The sequence below is a fragment of the Kogia breviceps genome, chromosome 13 (assembly GCF_026419965.1).
Source record: "Kogia breviceps isolate mKogBre1 chromosome 13, mKogBre1 haplotype 1, whole genome shotgun sequence".
NCBI lineage: Eukaryota > Metazoa > Chordata > Mammalia > Artiodactyla > Physeteridae > Kogia > Kogia breviceps.
Window position 1 is genome coordinate 57,955,694 of NC_081322.1, and position 18,388 is coordinate 57,974,081.

At 34.5% G+C, this 18,388-nt stretch overlaps 1 protein-coding gene across 18 annotated transcripts in view; it reads right to left on the bottom strand.

The window, feature by feature from the left end:
* Positions 1-18,388, bottom strand: part of PTPRK (protein tyrosine phosphatase receptor type K) — a 583,718-nt gene that overhangs the window by 121,472 nt on the left and 443,858 nt on the right. For all 18 annotated transcript variants that reach the window (XM_067010720.1, XM_067010722.1, XM_067010719.1 and 15 more), the window contains exon 8: positions 5,427-5,729. In XM_067010720.1, coding sequence (XP_066866821.1) covers positions 5,427-5,729 — 303 coding nt within the window. The remainder of the gene's footprint in view (positions 1-5,426; positions 5,730-18,388) is intronic.

Here is an 18,388-nt window from a genome sequence, read left to right on the forward strand (position 1 = left end):
AAATTTATTTTTAAAAATTTTATTATTTGAAAGCTATAGACAGTATTTTATTTTATTCTATTATTTTATTCCATTTTATTTTGTTTTTTGGCTGCATTGTATGGCATGCAGGATCTTAGTTCCCTGACCAGGGATCAAACCTGTGCCCTATGCATTGGAAGTGCAGAGTCTTAACCATTGCACTGCCAGGGAAGTCCCAAGGATAGTTTTAAATGTTTGTAAATTCTACATTGAGAGAAGGGTAGAAATGGAAAGTAGCCTTCCTGGAATTTGTGTATTTCTCTGCTCTTCTTATACATGTTCTACTTTGTCAACAGGATTCACGTCATACACTTATGGAAAAGTTTGTGGGAAAATTATAGCCAAGAGAGTTCCACACTACTGATTTTGCACTGAGACCAGCATGGTGAATGAGAGAAAGAATTACACTTAGGTGAACTACAAAACACACACATAAAACATGTGGAGGAAAGGGGTGAGGGCACAAACTATATTCAATAATTTTCTACAGACAACCTGTATTCAATAATTTTCTATGTTTGAAGGAAGACAATTCTTTATACATCTATATGTACATATGATTTGTGCAAATACAACGTGAAGTTACTAAGACCATCATCATGGCAGTCTTCATAGTGCAGGAAATGTCCTCTCACATTTCCACATTAACAACTTTTAATGGAGACAGAATGCTGACTTTTATTCCCCTGCTTATAATTTATCTGAGAGCTGTTTCAGCTAAATTTTTTTTTTTTGCACATAAAAAAGTCCCTTAAAATATAACTCTCAAAGTGGAAGAGAGGAAAATGAAATGTGGGTGGGGCAAGATTATATTAAATAAGCTTTACAGCCTTTAAAATATAATAAATGTACATTTAAAAAGTTTTGTAATAGTCAAAAAATGTCCCCAAACCAGGCTTTTCTGCTGAGCTAACTTCACAATATTGATTTTTATGAATGCTAGAATAAAAAATGAAAACAAAATCTCTTACACAAAATTCTACCCGTCCATTAAAAAATGCATGCAATAAATTAAATATAAATTCTACCTTAGGGTTCTGGTGGGAAATCATTCTAGCTTTGCTCTCATGGTTTATGCATTACCCAGAATTCTTTTCATGAAATTATATTCTTTTATTAGATGGCTGATAATTTATTATTTTTCTATGTATATAGGGCAGCAATAATTTAGCAAGACTGACTTAATTAGATCATCATAATCCATCAATCTTCCAACAATAGATTGTGATTTAGATATTCTGTCACCCCCCCCCCAATTCAGGAACATTGAGACACATCAAGTACTCTATGTAGAAACTGGAGTTTATAATGAGCAGATCTGGAGCCTGAATTATTTGCAAATACTTCATAGAAAGCTTGTACTTCAATCAGTTAGTCTTATATATAAAGCAAAAAATTTAAAAACCCTTACAGTAGAAGGAATTACTTTGTGACTGTACTACCATGAAATAATAACATACACCTCAATATCATCACAAACAATAAATAAATTCTTCAAAACAGAGGTTAAAATAAAAGTAAGAAATATTATTGAAATTAGACTGAATAGTTAATGCCATTTTACTTTTACAAAACTATTTCTAGATGAAATAAATAACACAGTCATGAGTTTGATCAATTTTAGGACATAATTTAAATTTCCATAGCAATTCACTTCCTGATTAGTAATCTAGTCATATGTGTACCCAAAAATACATTAAAAAATTTAATGCAATATGAAAAAAGATTATATAAGCCTGACTGCATTCTTTGGTTTGTGGAAAGAAAAGCAGACTAAAAACTCATACCAAAGAATACCCTCAAAATGAATTATATTGTTAGAGAATGATTGACTGAAGAACCACAAAACTCACATAACTGAGACTAACATTACCAATTAAGAAATCATGTTTTTTCATATGTATGGAATCTAAAAAAAAAAAGGTTTTGAAGAACCTAGGGGCAGGACAGGAATAAAGACACAGATGTAGAGAATGGACTTGAGGACACGGGGAGTGGGAAGGGTAAGCTGGGATGAAGTGAGAGAGTGGCATCGACATATATACACTACCAAATGTAAAATAGATAGCTAGTAGGAAGCAGCTGCATAGCACAGGGAGATCGGCTCGGTGCTCTGTGACCATCTAGAGGGGTGGGATAGGGAGGGTGGGATAGGGAGGGTGGGAGGGAGACACAAGAGGGAGGAGATATGGGGATATATATATATGTATAGCTGATTCACTTTGTTATAAAGCAGAAACTAACACACAATTGTAAAGCAATTATACTCCAATAAAGATTAAAAAAAAGAAATCGTTTTTTCTTTCAATTTTAAGTGCAGACAATAAAACGTGAGTATATTCTTATTACTAAAATCACGAATTATAAAATGTATAGTGTACAATGAACAAATGGGACCTAATCAAACTTAAAAGCTTTTGTAAAGCAAAGGAAACCATCAACAACAACTAAAAGACAACCTGCAGAATGGGAGAAAATATACGCAAACAATGCGACCGACAAGGGGTTAATACCTAAATATACAAACTGCTTGTACAACTGAATGTCAAAAAAACCTAAACAACCCAATCAAAAAATGGGCAGACAACCTAAATAGACATTTTTCCAAAGAAGACATACATATGGGCAACAGGCACAGGAAAAGATGGTCAATAACCTAATCCTTAGAGAAATGCAAATCAAACCCACAATGACGTATCACCTCACACTGGTCAGAATGGCCATCATCAAAAAGTCTGCAAATAATAAATGCTGGAGAGGGTGTGGAGAAAAGGGAATATCCGCACACTGTTGGCTGGAATGTAAACTGGTGCAGCCACTATGGAGCACAGTATGGAGGTTCCTTAAAAAACTAAAAATAGGGCTTCCCTGGTGGCACAGTGGTTGAGCGTCCACCTGCCAATGCAGGGGACACGGGTTCGTGCCCCGGTCCTGGAAGATCCCACATGCCGCGGAGCAGCTGGGTCCGTGAGCCATGGCCTGCTGAGCCAGCACATCCGGAGCCTGTGCTCCCCAACGGGAGAGGCCACGACAGTGAGAGGCCCACGTACTGCAAAAACAAAACAAAACTAAACTAAACTAAAAATAGAGCTACCATATGATCCAGCAATCCCACTTCTGGGTATATATCCAGAAAAAACAAAAATAATTCAAAACGATACATACACTCCGATGTTCATAGCAGCACTATTTACAATAGTCAAGACATGGAAACAACCCAAGTACCCATAAACAGACAATTGGCTTAAGAAGATGTGGTATATATATATATATATATATATATATATATATATATATATATATATATACACAATGAAATATTACTCAGTCATAAAAAAGAATGAAATGTTGCCATTTGCAGCAACATGGATGGATCCAGAGAATCCTACACTTAGTGATGTTAAGTCAGATAGACACATACTATATAGTATCACTTACATGTGGAACCTAAAAACAGTGCAAAGGAATCTATATACAAAACTGAAACAGATTTACAGACACAGAAAACAAACTCATGGTTACCAAAGGGGAGATGGAGGGAGGGAGGGATAAAGTAGGAGTACCAGATTAATGGATATGAACTACTATACATAAAATAGATAAGCAACAAGTATTTACTGTATAGCACAGGGAATTAAATTCAAGATCTTGAAATAAACTAAAATGGAATATAATCTGAAAAAAAAGAACTGAATCACTTTGCTGTGCACCTGAAACTAACACAATTTATAAATCAACTATACTTAAAAATGTCTAGTATAATATAGACATAATATTTATCCCACTTTATAAAATGAGATAGAGATTTTTCAGAGCTTTTGAATCCATGCTTAGACTTCCCATTTTGATACTCTGCCTATGAAACAACTACACTCAACCACTGTTTCTTTCATAAGCATGTGTTGTGTGTGTGTTGTGTATGTGTAGGGGGCAGGGGAGTAATACGAGTGTTTGTGTGTTTATGTATAAAAGCAGGGTTTGTTCTTTAAAATGTTGTTAATGTTTTGATTAAGTGCAAGTTCAAACATGATAGCTGAGGTGACTGTTTTATTGTCTCAAAGATGACAAAAATACATTTATCATGAATAAGTCTTAGGTTTATTCTTTGAGATTTTATGAATATGCATAATTTTAGGACAATATTATTTCCTTGAAAGTCTGAGCTAAATGAGGTTAAAAGGCTTTCACTTCCCTTTATTACAACAAAAACAACAGAACAATCCAAGATCATTTCCATTTTTTCAGAGTGAGAAAGCTTGAAGTAATAAGGAGAATTTCTAGAAACTATGGAATATTGACCCATTTTATGGCAATCTCATACTTGGTAGGCATCAAAATATACATCTGACCCTAAAGTTCAGAACTCGAGGGAAATTGGGAACAGTCAAGTATCAAATACATCCTGTTTCCTGAAACCCAAATAATAATGTAGATGGAACCTTAGAGATCATCTAATTTAACCTTTTCATATAGAGTTGAGAAATAGAGAACTAGAGGGGTGAAAGGATTTGCTAAGATTACAGTTATTAGAGCCAGGACTGAAAACTCATGATCCCTGACTCCCAGTTCGGTTTTGCCTCAATTCACTATATAGCACACCTTTTCCCCCTGCACACTTTCATTCATAAAAGGAAATATTGCAAATGAAATGTCTTACATTGGAAGAATACAGTGTTATTATTAGATTATCATTTTTGTCTAGGATACACTTTTTTAAAAATCAGAAAATGTATTCAAATTCACATTAATGACACACAATAGTATGTGTGTGTAACTTATTAATATAAATGTTTCTTCCTATTACACATAGAAACTGGGCAAGTTATAATTCAATTACTTGGGTGGTAAAAAGATGGATAAAAGATGACAGCTTGCCAATATCTGATAAGGACCTTTATTTGGACTAAAACATATAAACTTTGACCTTCTTTTATATTTATAATTACATAAAACTATCTAAAAATAAATAGAATAGGTAAACAATGCTGCTTTCAAATCTAAAGGAAATGAAAGCTATTACAATTGACCTGTAAAATGAAAAAAACTAAATTTTTAACTAAGTGCATTTCACCAATAGATAATCAATGTAGTGCCACAAATGGTGAAAATTATTTTTGAACATTTGATAAAAACTTTATTTAGACTTTTAGTGTAGTTGCTACTTTTCTAATATTGTATAAAAATGGAAAACAATAAAGGAATAGTTCATTTAGTATTTGATGCTACCCTGAAGAATATTAAGTTTCTTGTTAAAGGCAAACCCTTTCCAAAGTTAACCCTGTTAAAAGTATTTAGCAGATTTCAGAATCCAATTCAATTGTGGGGACTCTAGGCAAAACTGTAAGCAAGTACATAATTCTTGTCATATAATTGCCCCCTTTAAAAATAAGGAATTATGAGCATACCATCTTCATCAGTTTGAATAATCGTCTCTTCACTCTCCTTCCTGCCTTCTGGATTAGTTAGGATCATCTTGAGGCTGACATTTGTATAAGGTGGCAGATGGTTCACAACATGCTGAGGGGCTTTGGGGTCCATGTCCAAACAGTCTGCCTTGCTCTCATTGTGACCACGGAAGTAATGGTAGCAGATAGTAACATTAAAAGTGTGGCAACGAGTGATGTTGTAACCCAGGGATTCCCAGTCCACAGCAATGCGTCTTGCTTGTATCTCAGCAATTTTTAAAGTCTTTGGGGTTCGCATAGGTTCTGAAAAATAAATCAAAGACACAGATAGCTGTCAACTTTACCATGAATAATCTTGAAAAAATTTAACACTGAGCATGACATAGCATATGTAAAACTAGGAAAATCTGAAAGTCATCGTTTATTCTCATTTTCTTTATTACTCATGATCTTATTCTTAAAGGTTTCTGTCAGGGCTATGATTTACCAATGGGAAGAGAAATAGGAATTAAAATGTCCACAGTCCATAGTGCTCAGGAACATGGCAGAAAAATAAAAACCTGAAAATGTGGCCACAATGCTTTTATAGTTGTTTCTGTTGTTACTGCCCTATTCCCCATCTTTCTTTGGTCATTATTGAGCAAGTGAATTAGCTAATACATCATAATGGATAAGAGTCAACATGTTCTGCTCTCTGATTTGTCATGTCACCAAGCTATGCTGTATACTAATTAGTCTAATCGTAACACTAAAATACCATTCACAAAAATGATGCAGATATTAATTAACATTTATTATTTCAGTAATGATGTTGTTCATCAAAGCAGAAAAATATCTGAGAAAAATTGCAAGAATACGTGGATATTCACAATGTCATCTATCCTTCTTGATCTCTTTTTGTCTTTCTCTAGGAAATGCTCAGGTTTGACAATCCATTCAGTGTCACCAAAACCAAACTGGGAAGTGAATTTCCATTCAACTGGAAAATGCTGGCAGAACTAAACACTCTGAAGACTGGAATCCATCCATCACTGCTTCCCAAGTGTATACTTTTCTCATGCAAGACTAACTTTAATCATCTAACTTAATCAAAATAATTACCCTATGAAAGTCATGGCCATGGCAAAGTCTACACAGTAAACAAACCAATACACAGCAAAACTTTAATACATTGATTTGACAAAGAGATTAAAGTCAAGGTCAAGTTTGAGGCCTTGTTGGTGTCTCCATTAACTCACTAGGGATTGTTAGTGCTCATGAAAAATAGAAATCAGTAGGGAAAAAGTGAAGAAAAATAAGTAATACAAAAAGCCCAATATGGGTGTTTTTATAAATTTTCATTTTTGAGATTAAAATCTTAGTTGTGTAAAAATAATCAGCATGGCACACAGATGGCAAAAAACCCACATTGGGATTCCAGTTCAATATATTTAATATGAAGTCTGAAATATACTCTGGTGGCCAATTAATTTAAAACCTCAAAACTATAAAAATACATATATATGTATGCAAATTAATCTTTGGTAGAATCCAAAGTTTAGGTTTTAAATTCTATCTGATATTCTGATTGTTTACAAAATCCAGTCCCCCTATTTTGCCACTTTTGTTTCAGTGTTAAGTAGGTTGGAAGAAAGATGTGGTTTTTTAATCATTTAAAAAAATCTCTATATGTCTAGTGCTATGTTCTCATTTTCCCCACCAGGCACAAGAGTGAGATGATGACATTTTCCTTTCTGTCTAGTTAGACTAAAAACAGTCTTTGGCATCACTGCCCACAAACTGGCCAGGCACTTATAGGTAGGATCATCCAAAAACTTCCCAGATAAATTGTGACTTTGCTGCCTGTTAGGTAGCAATCAGATACAACTGAGTGGCCACACTGCAGTTAGTCCATACATTGTTCTAGAAGTGTCTAGATTGAGAAATTTCTCCAGAAAATACCTGATGCATATGAACGCAAATATCCCATACAGCAATAAGAGAAAACACCAATAAATATTGATTCCTCTGTTTTAATTTTTTTAGGTCTAGTAGTCATATACCTGTTTTCATACACCCTTCATTTTGAATCTGACATCTTATTTCTTTATAAACTTCTCTTTTTCCAAGTGATCATTCTCTTTCATACATCTTTTCATTTTATACCACTATTCAATTTGCACTTACCCTGCATTCTAATACAACTTTAAAAGACTAAGAAAAGCATAGAGAAATTGAAGAAGACACAAAGGAAAGATATTCAGCACTCATGGATTAGAAAAATCAATATTGTTAAAATGGCCATACTACTGAAAGCAATCTACAGATTCAATGCAATCCCTATCAAAATTCCAATGGCATTTTTTCAAAGAAAGAAAACAAATAATCCTAAAATTTGTATGAAACCACACAAAAAACCCAAATAGCCAAAGTAATCTTGAGAAAAAAGAACAAAGCTGGAGGCATCATGCTCTCTGATTTCAAACTATATTACAAAGTTAAAATAATTAAAACGATATGATATTTGTAATAAAACAGACACATAGATGAATGGAATAGAATAGAGAGGCCAGAAATAAATGCACACATATCTGGTCAATTAACTTATGACAAAGGAGTCAAGAATATACAATGGAGAAAGAACTATCTCTTCATTAAATGGTGTTGGGAAAACTGGATAGTCATATGCAAAAGAGTGAAACACAACCACTGTCTTACACCATATAAAAAAATTAACTCAAAATGGATTAAAGACCTGAAAGTAAGACCTGAAACCATAAAACTAAAAAAAAAAAAAAAAAAAAAAAAAAAAAAAAAAAAAAAGGTGGTAAGCTCCTTGACACAGGTCTAGGCCATGATTTTTTTGAATCTGACACCAAAAGCAATGGCAACGAAAGCAAAAATAAATAAGTGGGACTACATCATACTAAAAAGCTTCTGCACAGCAAAGGAAACCATCAGCAAAATGAAAAGGTAACCTACTGAATGGAATACAATATTTGCAAATCATATATCTGATAAGTAGTTAATATCCAAAATATATGAAGAACTCCTACAACTCAATAGCAAAAAATCCCAAACAAACTGATTAAAACATGGGCACAAGATCCAAATAGACATTTTCCCAAAGAAGACATACAGATGGTCAACAGGTACATGAAAAGATGTTCAACGTCAGTAATCATCAGGGAAAAGCAGACCAAAAGTACAAGATATTGCCTCACACATCTCAAAATGGCTGTCATCAAAAAGACAAGAAATAACAAGTGTTGGTAAGGATGTGGAGAAAAGGGATCCCTTGTGCACTGTTGGGAATATAAATTGGTGCAGCCACTGTGGAAAAAAGTATTAAGGTTCCTCAAATAAAATCAGAACTACCATATGATTCAGCAATTCCACTTTGGGGTATTTATCTATGGAAAATAAAAACACTAACTGAAACGATATATGCACATCCATGTTCACTGCAGCACTATTTACAAGGAAACAACACAAGTGTCCATCAAGGGATGAATGAGTAAAGAAAATGTGTTTACATATACATATCTACACATATATGCATATATACCGTGGAATATTATTAAGCCACGAAAAAGAGCGAAATCTTGACATTTGCAACAACATGGATAGACTTCCAGGGTATTATGCTAAATGAAATAAATCAGACAGAGAAAGACAATACCATATAATTTCTCTTATGTGTGGGGTCTTAAAAACAAAAATAAAAAATAACCAAAAAAACAAGATCATAGATCAGTTAGAGAGAACAGATTGGCAGTTGCCAGAAGCAGGGATGAGGGGTCACAGAAATAAGTAAAGGGGGTATAATGTATTAAAAAATAAAATGAAATAAAATTTTAAAAAGAATCTGTTTTACAGATGTATGACACAACTTCATTGGTAGGAGTGGAGGAAAATTTTACCTTAGTAACTTTGGCAATGAGTAGAAACTATAAGACCAACAAAGCCCCCAAAAACAGAACAAAAAACAACCAAAAATGTGGATATTCATAGGAATGGTTTAAAGTTTACACATGACTTTAGTCATCACAGAGGGACTATATTTCTGAACAGCAAATTTAGTGGCCTCTTTTAAAATAAAGAAATAAAAAAAAAGTTTACACACGAATATGAAAAAAATTGGAAACACAAAATGGTAAAGAAAAAAAAACCTGCTTAACACTTTATGTACTAAAAGCCTCTACAATTTGCCTGTCAAATTACTGACTACATATTTATATTTTCTCCCAAACTAATAATAAAATAATTTTAAAAATTAATTTCTCTATTTAAAAGTTAAATAATTATAAAAATAAATAGATATTTTCTTCTCCTAACTAATCTCATATCCAATTTCTTTTGCCTTTCGGCTTCCTTTATTCAACCCTTTTATGGAGCATTGAAATAGGGAATGTATGTGCTATTCAAATTTCCGCTCAGCTGCTGCAGCTAGCTGACTGCCTATTAGAACTGCTTGACATTCTGAATAGCCCTAGAGCAAGTCAAAGTTTGGAGGAACTTGGTGTTTCTCTAGGCTTGGAAGAGCCAGAAGAGATGTAAATGTGTGCATACTGAGGGACTCGCTGTCAAAAGCAGAAGTAACTCACTACCCCCACTCTTTTTATTCTTGTAATTGAAATTTTTTTTAAAAAGTAAAATAAAAGCATACCCAGACACTGTGAAAGACACAATAGCTCTACATCCTCAATTATCCATTTTTAAGAGTTGACAAAAGATATATTTATTATGTATTGGTAGTATGTAAAAAAATATAGAGTTCACTTTGAGTGAGAATTCTGTTTTGGTGTATTTAAATGCTGCTTTGACACTAATATAAATTAGATTTTAAAACTCTAATTTAAAATCTGGAAAAGGTAGCTTTAGAAATCCTACACATATGTGCATAAACCACAATCATAATATCAGTTGCCAACCCTTTATTAACTGGTAAAAAAACAAAGATTTGTGAAAAGGAATAGCTTTTTAATAGGCAAAGAATCTTTCTACGAGGTCAATATGGTATTTAAAATCTACATTTTTCACAATGGCTTGAAGAAATGCTGAAAAATGAATTGTTATTACTAAAATAGTGACTTAAAATATAATCTTACTGCCATCTAGGGCAACATTCAGAAACCAACATACAACAAAGTAAACACACACACACACACACATATGCAGAAACACATCTAAAGTCAAAATTCAATTATTTTGAGTTCTAAGGCATTGGCAGTAATTCAGAGAAAGTCACTGTCTAATTACACTTATTTAATTGACATGTGCTTTATTTACTTTTTTCCAGTTTTTATCGAGGTTGGATATTCTCAGCTATATTTACATATATGTTATAATCACATATATGTATTCATGCATGTACATCTATGCATATATTCACAAATACATATATAAGCACATACACATACACACATACAATAGGCACTCTGCTATGCAACACCTCTGAAGTCTGTTAGCTCTGACATGGGCTGACAACCACGTATACATAGATTTTTAAAAATCAGGATATAAACAGCAGGGACTTGAGACTGTTCTACTACTATGAAATCCATTCAAAGAAAATTCTATCAGAGAATTCGACAAGAAAATTACCTAAATTCCTCACCTTTATCCATTAGTCTTGTGCCTCACCAATAATTGTGTTGTATTTCTGAGATATGAATGCATAAGTAAAAATTTAAACTTTTAAAATTGGAATAATTAACTTTTGTAGAATAAAAGGAAGTAGAAAGATATTGCTCAGGACTCACTATGTTATATAAAGCTGGGCATAAGTGCTGTTTTAAGGATTAAATAATTTTTCTTTCTTTTTTTTTTTTGCGGTACGCGGGCCTCTCACTGTTGTGGCCTCTCCCGTTGCGGAGCACAGGCTCCAGACGCACAGGCTCAGCGGCCATGGCTCACGGGCCCAGCCGCTCCGCGGCATGTGGGATCTTCCCGGACCAGGGCACGAACCCGTGTCCCCTGCATCGGCAGGCGGACTCTCAACCACTGTGCCACCAGGGAAGCCCAAGGATTAAAAAATTTAAAGAAATGACCTAGTGTGGTGAATGGCACATAGAGGTGTCACAGTAAACAGTATTTATAACAACATAGGTCACCACAATGATGATAAAACAATGGGGATTACATTCATCAATGCACTGCTTGTCAAGTGGTTTGAAATTTACTAAATGTTCTTTCTTCTTCCCAATTTTTTACTTTCCATTTTCAAATTTTTGTTAGGTATTCCATACATGTGTTTATAAAACAGTTCTCTTTCCTTCTTTCTCATTTTGCTTTTCTAGTAAAAGGAAATTTTGGAGAGAAACAAGGAATTGGAAAAAGTTGTGGGGAAAAATTCTGGCAGAAACTTGGGAATAAATATAGCAAGGGAGTGACCTTCATGCAGCAAAGGATCATATTAAAATATTTTGAACAAGTAATCCATCTATTGTGAAACAAAAATAGATTGCCTATTATATAAAGTGTATGATACCAGACACTGTGGAGGATTCTAAAGTGAATAAAACAATAATAGACCTCAAGGAGCTTAACACTTATTTAGTAAAGATGATAAACTAAGAAAAAAAAATTAAAGCAATATGATATAAATGGTATATGAATGCAATAAAATACTATAGGAATTCAAGAGAGAGAAACAACTTCCACCTGTCAAATGGAAGACATATTTGCATTTGGTTTCAATGGGTAAGGCAAGAAGATCTATAGACATAGTTTGGATAAATAATAAAAATGCACAGGAAACAAGATGAATAAATACAAACACAATTGGAAAAAATATGTAATCCCATTTGGTTGCTGTACAAGTTATCTAATAGGAGGTTACATAGGAAAAATTGGTTGGGAAAAGATTGTAAAAACTTTGCATGTCATGATAAGAGGTAACTTGATCTAAGAGCCAATGGAAAGTAACTGAGCAGGAAATTAACACAATTAATTAACTACTTTAGAAAAATTAATTTGGAGGTTCTGTCAAGTGTGCAGACACTGGAAGTAGAAAAATCCAAAGATTTTTGGATTTTTGTGTTAGGGGAGAATAAGGGGCCAAGAAGGAGTGTGACTTCAGGAGACAATGGTTTTCTTTATTTTTCTGCCAAAAGTTGATCAGCCAGGTTTACTAACTTTTCCCATTCCATTTTTCCTTTTATTGTTCACCTATTTCCTAGTTACAGTGAGAAAAGCCACATGAAATCAAGACGAAATAAAAAGAAATAGTAGAAAAGTTACATATCAAATCTATGACCAGTAATATACAGTTAGCAGATAAATAAAGAAATAACATGTCACTGCCCTTACTTAAATTCTAAACAGATCAAGCATGGGATTTATGCTTGTAATATTTTTTGTGTCAAATATTTAACACAACTTGGTAGGATAAAATGAAAAACTACTTAATCATTCTCTGAAGATTAAGAAAAATTAAGGCAACATGAGTAGACAGAACCCGTTGACTTTGAGTCACCTCTCAACAGCAAGATGATTTAATAAGTGGTTCTAGATAACAGATAAAAGGAAATTCAATTTTGGGTATTTGTTAAACAACACATGACATGACAGGTCAATATCCAGGTCCTTCTCTAGTGATAATCTCTGGTTACTCTGAAAGAGTTGTGAAAACAAAAGCTTTAGCAGCTACAAGAGAATCGAGGGCAGGGATCACATTTCCCTAGAATCAGTTTTTAATGATAAAACTTATTATCCAGCTGTCAGTCAGAGAGAAACAGAAGATGTCCCAAAGCTCATGCCAAGAAGAAAAGGAAGATGTTGTCAAGGATGTCACAAACTAAGAACACTGAAGCATGACAGGGAGCTTCGTGCTCCTGGCTGACTTTTCATCAGAAATCTTAGAAGCTGACTGCAAAGCACAATTTCCATTCCATTTATCAAAACAAACACAAGGAAAGTGAACTTCCCGACTGTTAGAGAAAATATTTGTTGGTATAAAATAAAAAATAATTGAGATGAAATTTCTGAACAAAGTTGAATTTTTTCTTTAAAAAAAAAAAAGGAAGAAAACATTGGCATACCTTGGGGGAGGAAAAAACTGAAGTGCTTTGGAAGACATTGTCTTTACTTTTCTCTACTGATGCTTTGTATTTTTATTCTTTTCCTCATGGTAACGACTGAGGATAATCAAGGTTTTACATTGTACATCTTTTCAGTCTTAGAGCATCATTAGTCTTGCCAAAAAGATTTCATCTCTGCTCCCACGGGTCAAATTGAGTTAATGATAAGTTGGTGAGATGACTTGATTAGCACTGTAATATGAGGGAGCCTCAGGTCCAGGAATAACCACAAACCAACTGTCAGCTCTTTTGGCTTTCTGGCTGTGTTGTTGAAATGACATGTTTGCCCTCAGGGGATATAGAATGACAGGGTGTGCACGGCTCACTCAGCTCTCCTGCAGAGTCACAGAAATATTTACCCAGTACCATCAGAACAATACTAAGCACATCATCAAATTAAACCAAAATATGTCATCTTCACTGCTCTCAAGAGTGTGACTGAAGTTCATCAGATAATTCTAATAACATTTGCATACTCTCTACAATAATGCTAAGGAAATTGTTTGATTTTCAAAAGAACTTACTACCAAAGTGACATGGAAAAAAAAGACAAAAATAACTATTTTTCCAATAGATAAATCCTACTGAATGTCTTATTAACCCTAATTCTCAAAACATGGGGAGTTGAAAATTTGGAGGCTCTTTAATGTTTTTCACTTAAATTTTTATCTAATAATATCAGACTGTGTTGGAAGAACCATGTAATTACAGTCAATCAATCCACTTCAATTCATCTCTCATACTGCATATTCTGCTTATATGTTATACTTTAAACAATGCAAAAAATAAAACATTTTGTATAGCTAACCACCTATACTTGGATAAAACATAAAATAGAAAGAGAAAAGGCATTTTAAAAAATTTATTGAAGGAAAAAAAGAAGAGAATAATCTCCCCCTAGTGTAAAAACAAACTTTACTTTTCATAAAAATGTTTAGCAACAGCATTAATCACATACAAAAATGTACAGTGAGTTGTATATTACCCTAAAAAAGTAATATGGAAAAAACTACCTCATAATATACAGTGTATAAAATAAGATGACTGGAGAGGAGCTGTATACAGCAATGACAAAACTCTAAAAGGAATTTTCAATGCCTTCTCCACCCCTAAAAAGAAGATAAATGACACACTTCTTAGGTTGTACTAAAAAATGAGGTAAATATTTTGTATGCCAAAGTGGTTGGTCCATAGTATATGCTTGGAAACTTCATTTTCTGAACAATAAAGCAACTAATTTTCATATGTTTTATGTTCAAGAGCTAATGAAAATAGAACTTAAGAACTCAATTCTGTGATGGCTCCAATTCTTCACCTCTCTTTGTATCCACACTGTTGGCCATGTGATTTTACAACCCTTCACACCAAAGAAGTAGGGTTTATTTCCCCCATCTTTTGATTTGGGGCTTGCCTCATGACTTGCTTTGGTCAACAGAATGATGCAAAAGTGTTGGTGTGCTAATTTTCAGCCTGTATCTCAAAAAGTCCTGCGAGCTCCTCTTGCTCTTACACCTCCACCATCACTCTGGACTAAGAAATTCATGTGGAACAGAGCTGAGTTAGTCACCTCATTGTACCAGCAAAGGTCATCTAGAGCAGCCAATTGCCAGTCCACCAGCAGATCTGTGAGCCAGACAAGATCATCAGAGGCTTTCTCCCACTGATGAGATTTTGTGCTTAGTAACTGTTCAGCATTTTGATATAATCCCTATCCCTAATCTCTTCACTTGGTAAATTACCTTAATATTTTTCTGAAGATTATGTCAGTGATCCCTCCATAGAACAGTACTTTACAAATTTTATTTCTCTAATAATGAGTTGTGCTGAGCCACTACATGCTTATTTAGTATTCTTTTTGTATTAAAGTAAACATTTATTAAGCACCTGGCATGTGCCAAATATTGTGGCAGCATATAAGATTTTAAAAACTACTTTAAATGAATATATTTTTGTCTTTATTTCCTGTATGCTCTTTGAGGGCAAGTTCATTTCTTCACTATGCTCCCACAGATACTAATATATTAAATATTGGACTAATAATTCTATGAGGTATAAGACATGTCAATACTTTATTCTAAGCTATAAGAATTTAGAGTCATTTTCTAGCACCCTAATCCATTGCTGCAACACATTTATTAAAATATTTTAATTTTTATATCAATATAAGTTTACAGGTATATATAAAGTGAGTTGGTAATATAAGCTAAATTTCTTTATTTTTGAGTGGATAGGTCTAACAGAAAAATACATTTACATGTATATTTTTATCCAAATCCGTCTAATACTACTTAGATGCAGAAATAGTACATGTTTTCCTCAACTACTTAACCCCTTTGTAAACATCTTACATCTGTCCTTGAATGAGTCAAGCCAGTCAATTCAAACTCAGAAATTATTACAAAGTATATTAGTAAATGAGAGGTTAGGAGGGCCCATTTTAAGTGAGGCTATCTTATGGCATGAAGACCCTCCAAGACCGCCCAAAATAAACAACAATTACATTATAATGATATTCCAAGTATGTATGGCTCATTTCACTCCCAACAAAGATTATGATTTTAATACACCAACTTAGATCCTTCTTTCATTCCTTCTGGAAACTTACAAAATAAACTAATTTGCTTTGGATCACTTTTCTGAAGATGAGAAAATTTCTAAATTATAACAGAAAAAAGCTAGAGTAATACAAATTTTGAAAGTGATAATGGCTATTGACACACTTTAACACATCATTTGATTTAATAAAATGAAAGTCTGGTAACATGCTTGCTTCAGGGGAACAGAAAGACAGATAAGGACTGCAGGAGTGCTGATTATTTGTCCATTTCTTTTTCTGAAGCCACCATTTATTCTATGCTTTCGTGCATGATTAACAGCTTGCAGATCCTTCACATGTAATCAATAGTTGTGAAGTTTTATATCAGGTTTAGAGATTAGACAGCCTTGATTACAAATTTTATTGATTTGTACAGCTTAGCTGCAGAAATCCCTGTACATTTTTCAGAAATTAAATTAAAAGGAGATACATGCTCGACACAACTAGAAATGCCAGTGGGTTGATAAGGTGTGACCTCTTTATAATCATTCCTCCAGATGAATAAAACCCTTCTGGTACACTAAAACATGAATCAGCATGTCAACAAGCATCAAGCTGAGATAGTAAACAGAGTGAAAATGTGACAAAAAGAATTACAAAACCACAAGGAAACCTGCCTAACACTATAATTAATACAGGAGACTTGCAAGAATTAATTGCTTCAGCTCATTTGTAAATTAGGAAATTGACAGAGATAAGAATAATGAACTCCTTAACTTCCACCTGGGACAAACTGAGACTATATTACAACTAAAGATTCACAATCTCTTTTAAGATCAAGGAACGAGGACAAATTTAATAACTAGAAAAATAAATATAATCATTTTAAAGTTAGCAAATGAACTAGTGAATATAAAATTCATAGCCAAATCTGCTTTATGAATATTCCTACCTTAAAAGCGTTTAAGGCACTGCTGTATATTTTATGTCTACTATTTGAAGGTCTGAGATTGTCCAGAGAAAACTCAATAAACATCTATACACTAAACAAATGCCAAGGGGGTGGTGGTGGTGCTAATATTTTCCACAATAAAAATCTCTTTTTAAATGTTCTATTACAGATTTCTGAATATTATTTCACCTTTATTCCTTTGTGAAATATCTTTTATTATTCTAATTGAGGATGTTCCAGATCTGCATAAGTCCTATATATGATGACACAAAAGGCAGAAATAAGTAAAAGGTGATTCATCTTGATGGGAATCCTGAAGAATTCCTCTACTTATATTTGAAAAGTTATTCAACAATTAGTTTTAGAGCATGGACTGCCTTGAGCCAGTCTACACAGTAAGGCAAATGTTTGTGTGTTTTATAATGGACTTGAAAAAAATGAAATCCCCTTAAATTGTAAAAATAAAAAAGGAACATATTTATCATACTTTATGCAAGATAGTTGATGAAGATATTTTCTATTAAAATTTACTATTTTAGGGGGAGAACTTCAAGATGACAGATGAGTAAGATGTGGAGATCAACTTCCACCCCACAAATACATCAGAAATACATCTACATGTGGGACAACCCCTACAGAACACCTACTGAACACTGGCAGAAGACCTCAGATCCCCCAAAAGGCAAGAAACTCCCCACGTATCCGGGTAGGGCAAAAGAAAAAAGAAAAAACGAGACAAAAGAATAGGGACGGGACCTGCACCAGTGGGAAGGAGCTGTGAAGGAGGAAAGGTTTCCACACACTAGGAAGGCCCTCCGCAAGCAGAGACTGCGGCTGGCAGAAGGGTGAAGCTTAGGAGCCATGGAGGAGAGCACAGCAACAAGGGTGAGGAGGGCAAAGCAGAGAGATTCCCACATGGAGGATCAGTGCTGACCAACACTCACCAGCCCGAGAATTTTGTCTGTTCACCCACTGGGGCGGGCGGGGGCTGGGAGATGAGGCTTGGGCTTCAGAGGTCAGATCCCAGGGAGAGGACTGGGGTTGGCGGCGTGAACACAGCCTGAAGGGGGCTAGTGTGCCACAGCTAGCTGGGAGGGGGTCCGGGAAAAAGTCTGGAACTGCCTAAGAGGCAAGAGACCATTGTTTAGGGGTGCGTGAGGAGAGGGGATTCAGAGCACCACCTAACGAGCTCCAGAGATGGGCGCAAGCTGTGGCTATCAGCATGGACCCCAGAGATGGGCATGAGACGCTAAAGCTGCTGGTGCAGCCACCAAGAAGTCTGTGTGCAAGCACAGGTCACTATCCACACCTCCCCTGCCAGGAGCCTGTGCAGCCTGCCACTGCCAGGGTCCCATGATCCAGGGACAACTCCCCTGGGAGAACGCAAGGCACACATCAGACTGGTCCAACG